This window comes from Triturus cristatus, chromosome 4_1 (genome assembly GCF_964204655.1).
Source record: "Triturus cristatus chromosome 4_1, aTriCri1.1, whole genome shotgun sequence".
In the NCBI taxonomy this organism is placed as follows: Eukaryota; Metazoa; Chordata; class Amphibia; order Caudata; family Salamandridae; genus Triturus; species Triturus cristatus.
Window position 1 is genome coordinate 8570365 of NC_140585.1, and position 6000 is coordinate 8576364.

At 46.8% G+C, this 6000-nt stretch overlaps 1 protein-coding gene across 1 annotated transcript in view; it reads right to left on the reverse strand.

Annotated features, from left to right (window-relative positions):
* The window catches only part of LOC146839281 (uncharacterized), a 396410-nt gene extending 390623 nt beyond the window's left edge, over positions 1-5787 (reverse strand). Inside the window, 1 exon segment of the mRNA XM_085650760.1 lies at positions 4047-5787. Coding sequence (XP_085506886.1) covers positions 4047-5787 — 1741 coding nt within the window.
* Positions 5788-6000: the final 213 nt, after the last annotated feature.

Genomic DNA, 6000 nt, shown 5'->3' on the forward strand with positions numbered 1-6000 from the left:
TGACACTCATGTAGCCACTTGGCAACCACTCACAGTAATGCAGACGGAGGCACAAACACTCATATGGCATAATGTAGAAACACTATCATTCATTACTAATACAAAAAGTATAGTAACTGTTATGAGCCCCAATGTACCCTAATATAGGCCTAGGAGTTGCACGAACTTTTGTCAGGAATCACATCAACATCATTTCTCTTATTCAGAGTAGTAGGAATAAGAGAAAGAAGAGCAATGGCAAGATCCTAGTGAAACCCTCAATGATCAATCATTGGAAAAACCTGCAGGGTTAAATCAGATCAAATGTTATAAGATGGCCGCTGCATTTTTCGTAGTATTTTGAGGTTAATATTGCTTGAGAATTCTTGCGATATCCGATGCATTAAGATGTGAGCTCGCGCACCCCTCTGCGCACTTCACAATTCTAAATTGAAGAGAAAGTGTGTTTATTTCCCGTTCCTCCTCAAATTCCCCTGAGTGGGGTTACAGTCTTTTTAGGGCTGTCAAACTATTTCAGGGAGGCATCTATCACACCGCCGTGGGCAGCCAATCTGTATTTCGTCGAGAGAGTAGTGTCTCTCTCCAGAGCATAGATTTTTTGATTCCTTCTCCTCAGAGGTACGAGTAGCGTCTCAGAGGAGAGTAGCTCTTGCCGAGTCAACGCTAATCTCCTTGTCTAGCGTCTCTTCGAAACATGCCGAAATGGTCTTCCTGAGAGTCTGAATGAGAATCCTGTCTTCCCATCAACTCTGGGATTTCAAGTTAATTCAGCTGCTTCCCAGATCCTGTACTCCGACTCTTCAATAAAGTAATACTCCTTCTTTCATTTACCTAAACCGTTCCTGTTAGAAGAATCTGCTGAGTGAACACTGAGGAGAAATTACTAAGAGCGCTTGCTACAGTCCTAATGACACTTCGTACCACATTTTGCCTCAGCGTCCCTTGAGTGTTCCTTCCTTATCCTTTCCTTCCTTCTTGTTCCTCCCCTGGTTCCTTTTTGCGCGCTCTTCCTATGATATTGGAACTCAGTTTCTGGAGTCACGCAAAGTTTGACTGCAATTTAAGAATTCATAGTGTATGGAGAAAATTCCTCATTAATCCAAGGATAGACATTGACTGAAAGTTATTGGAGCTTAATTGTCTACCAAAACTGTTGCCCTCTGAGCAGAATTGTAGTCAATTAGTGAAGCGGTTCTTATCTATACAGAAGAGAAGCGATAACTCCTGCAAACTCTGGTAGGGAGAGTTAAAAACATAATAAGACATAGGAATTTAAAGTAAAGGTTATGTATTAGGGGTGATTTAGATTTTGTCTCTTTTCTTCCCTCTGTGCGTTAGGTACTCTCCCTTCCAGGAATCAGTATTGTTTTCTATAAGAAGAAAACCTAGTAAAGGCTCTGGTGGAGAGAAAGCGCCAGCAGTAATCAGAGTGGTCTCTTCTTTATCCCAATCCCCTTTCCCCCTTGCTGGTGAAGCCCATTGGGAAACCATAGGTGGGAAGCACCGGTAGGTAGGCATTGGGAAATAGCAACCATTCTGCGGAGAACGAGGTACTGACACCTTTTACCTAGATTTGCTGTGTCTCCTTGTAGAGCCTCAGTTGGGCTCAGTCAGACCAGTCTCTGCTGAGTCGGAGGTTCCTTTAGAGCAGTGACCTATCCCTGGAAGGTGAGGCCTACTGTGTCTCCTTGTACAGCCTCAGTTGGGCTCAGTCAGACCAGTCTCTGCTGAGTCAGCGTGAGACAGAGGTTCCTTTAGAGCAGTGACCTATCCCTGGAAGGTGAGGCCTACTGTGTCTCCTTGTACAGCCTCAGTTGGGCTCGTTCAGACCAGTCTCTGCTGAGTCAGCGTGAGACAGAGGTTCCTTTAGAGCAGTGACCTATCCCTGGAAGGTGAGGCCTACTGTGTCTCCTTGTAAAGCCTCAGTTGGGCTCGGTCTGACCAGTCTCTGCTGAGTCAGCATGAGACAGAGGTTCCTTTAGAGCAGTGACCTATCCCTGGAAGGGGAGGCCTACTGTTGTTGGGGCTGCACAGTTCTGTTTTCATCTCTACCGAGGTGACAGGCATTGCTGGCCTTCCATTGCCCGTGCTGATCCTTTACTACGGATTCAGACTTGAGTTGACACCGGGATTCTTGGCCGTCTATCGCCCGTATTCATCCACGGTCACATATATCAATTTCCCATTGCGATATGCACTTCATCGCATGATTGAGTAGGTCACCACGCCTTGGGTTGATAGGCCACTACACATATGGATTCAGGTTTTCAGTCTTAAGGTGACATCGGCATTTTTGACCCTTTATTGCCCGTATTGTTCCACTGCCACGGAGTCAGACTTGAGACGAAACTGGCATTGTTGGCCGTCTACCAACCATATTTATTTACGGTCACAGACAATGATTTCTTAGTGTGATATGCGCCCGATTGTATGTTTGAGCCGTCCACCACGCTTTGTGTTGCTACGATACTACATATATGGATTGCATGGATTCCCGACTCGTTCTGGCTGGGCCCCCTTGTGCTAACGTAGAAACTACCTTTAGTGTCTATTGTGAGAAGGTTTCACGTAACTTCAGATCTCTTTTCTTTCTCTACATTAATGCAGTTCTACGAACAAGGATTGTCGTGAGATTGTGGGATCTGTGGATCCACAAACCTATATTTATGGTTTGCATGAATACGTGATTGCGAAAATTTGTGTCCCCGCCCGTTTATTAAGTAAGTTCATTACAATTAGGTCTGACATTTTTTGGCCTTTTGACCTAGTCACTGTTCTTTTAATGTTCGTTCTTTAACTTAGGGCCAGATTCCCCTCACTACCGCCTGATTGGGTAATTTATTTCCCTTCTTAAGAGCATTCACTTCCCGTGATTAGGCCGCATATCAGTAATATGGAGTATTCAATGATTTCAGGTTGCTCCCTTTTCTGTCCTGATGAAGACCCCACGGAAAGGATTGAACAACCTTGAACATTGACAGGGGTTGACACGTTGACTACTTTTCTCCTTAAGCCAAGCTCTGACGACTGAAATGGAGTGTCCGTGTCCCTGCATTGCTATGTGTCTATGTCTTAGCATATTGCCGGTTATAGGCTGGACAGGTTCAACGATGTTAATATAATGTATATGTCACATCCTGAGCCCCCCCTTTTTTTCTCCTCTACCTGAGCACCTTCTCTTGTCTCAAATATATCGACAATTGTAATATCTTAAAGGAGCGATTGATAGCTTGAAATAAACTGCATGCATTGCAGATTTAAAACACAGTTTTGTGAATGCCATTATCTTTTTGCTCTTCTGCTACTTTGACCAATTTTCTATTGTACAGGAGTTTTGACCTGGGTCTGGTAGCATTTCGGGTTACGCCATTGATACTTAACACTTAAAACAATTCATAACTAACTTGGGACTGAACTAGAAGTCGGAGGGTGAACTCACAGGTCACACATAACAATCACTTTCTGTATCGGTCTTTCAAAACATGGAGGTGTGCACTCTTAAAGAACCCTGCAGTGGCAAGAACATCCCTGGTCAGCCCTCCTGTTGAGGCTGAATACAGACTAGGATTTTTATATCAGGAACTGGAGACGACTGCGTCTTACCCAATGTAACTGTGCAACAGGAAACAGTTCCCTCTCTAGACTGCGCATGTCTGCTATTCTCAATGAACACCACATCACTTGCATCCAACTATTAAGTTTGATTCCAACCAGTAATTCCTCCCATGAATGGCGCCATTTCCAGTTCCTCAGCCTGGAATGGGGACGGACAAGGAAGGACGAGAGCTACTGGCCTGCTTGTCTCATGCAGAGTCCCATAACCAGGCCTGTTTCTGCACAGGAAGGATGCAGTCCTGTGTGGAACCAGAGAAGAGTGCAGGGACACATCTGCACCCAGCGTACTCTGGGGTCAGTATCGCTCAGGGGGTTCCACCCAAACCATATTAATCCCCTCGAAGACTTACTAAAATCTACACACATGCATTTTGGAGAGGTTACATGTGTTAGTACGCACTCTGGGTGTCTATGTATAGCGAAACACATACCTGGGGTGGCTTTGGACGGCAATAAATGTGACTGTGTTGGTCCTGTCTCCATTGAGTCTGAGGGGGCGTCTTCATCTGCAGTAATTGTGTCCAGTTCTACGCATGATGGGGGCACAGGCGGACCCCGCCCTTCAGGACAGTGCAGTTCTGCCTTGCAGTTCTGATGTTGATGCTGTGATTCAGGGTGCAGTACCTCGAGTATGCAGCTCTGATCTGAACCCTGTGCATCAGCACAAGCTGGTTCTAGCTTGTAGTTCTGATTTGAATCCTGCTCCTCTGGGTGTAGTGGTTCCACCGTGTTGTTCTGATCTGTTTTTTGTGCTTCAGGAAGCACCGATTCACTCTCTCGATCCTGTGAAGCAGTGTGCAGTGGTTCGACCTTGTAGTTCTGATCCGAACCCTGTGCATCTGCACAGGCTGGTTCCAACTTCTGGCTCTGATCTGATTCCAGTGCTTCAGGACGCATTGATTCTAGCTCACAGTTCATGTTTGGGTCCTGTACATAAGGAGGTTCCTGCTTCAAGCATAGGTGTTGCTGGAGGCACTGGGTTTGCTGTGACCCCAAGCCACCAAAAGACAACAGCCCAGACTCTAAGTTTTCATCTGGTGCCTTCCCATCAGGTGACACGGGTTGGAAGCACTGGTTCTCCTGAGGATCTTGGCAATCAAAACACATCAATTCTTCCTCCAAGGGATCATCAGGTCCCTTCCCATCTGGTAGCGCGGGTTGTATACGGTGGTTTTGCTGCGGTTCACGTCCATCAGGAAATACTGGGTGTGGGCAGAGGTTCTGTTGCTGGTCCCAGCTATAAGTAGACAATGGGGATGGTTCTTGCTTCAGGGGCTCATCTGGTTCCCTCTTTTCTGGGAACGCTGACTGTACGCTCTGGTCTTGCTCTGATGCCTGCCCGTCAACAAATTCTGAGGGAAGACACAGGTTTGCCTCCAGTGATCTGCCTGGAGGATCGGTCTGAGGGCATCTGGATAGAGTACAATCCTGCTGTAGTCCATTTCCATCTGGAAACCCAGGTTGCATGCACTGGTCTCGCTGCAACTCATGTACATCTGGAAACCCAGGCTGCATGCGCTGGTCTCGCTGCGACTCGTGTACATCTGGAAACCCAGGCTGCATGCGCTGGTCCTGCTGCGACTCGTGTACATCTGGAAATCCAGGTTGCAAGTACTGGTCCTCCCGTGGGTCACGTCGATCTGGAAACATTGGCTGTAGACAAAGGTTTGGCTCCTCTGGACGCACTTGACTATTGGTCGGAAAAGAGAGCACAGAGTCCTGCTTTGGTGCATGCCGATCAGAAAACACTGTCTGAAGACACAAGCTCGGATCCCCTGGCCTATCAGGTTGAGGTGTCGCCGGAGACCGGCTAACAGCACAATCTCTTATGCTCACTGGACAGACCATCTCCAAAGACACCCCACCATTATCTAGGTAACCTCGATCCTTTTCTATCCAGATTTTCTTAATCAGCCCAGCGACTCTAGAAGGGACGTCCTCCACGGTGTTCAGCAAGTTATCCAGTTTGGCTTCCAACTCCTCCAGCATGGATAAAAGGATAATGTGGGGCAGGTTCTCCGATAGCGGTTCCAGGTCCTGGTCCCTCGGAGCATCATTTCGGGATCTTGAAGCTGAGACGTCATGGAGAGGTAAAGATGGAACTGTGGCTCTTACGGATTCACGTGAACACTGCGCTGTCGCTTTCTCTCCTGGAGCCCGTCTTCTGCCCATTCTGGTACTCTGATTTTCAAGTCTCAAGTGTCTGCAGAGGGGAGGAAAAGAGAAAAGAAAACACGTTATCACAGGACAGCTGGGTCAAAATACTGCTTCCCGTCTCACCAAGCCCGGTGTGATCGGAGAACATCGCTCATTTCTAAAACCAGAAAAAAATGGAATCATTAAATTTCACAATAAACACAACATAGTTCACATATTATGAAAGGC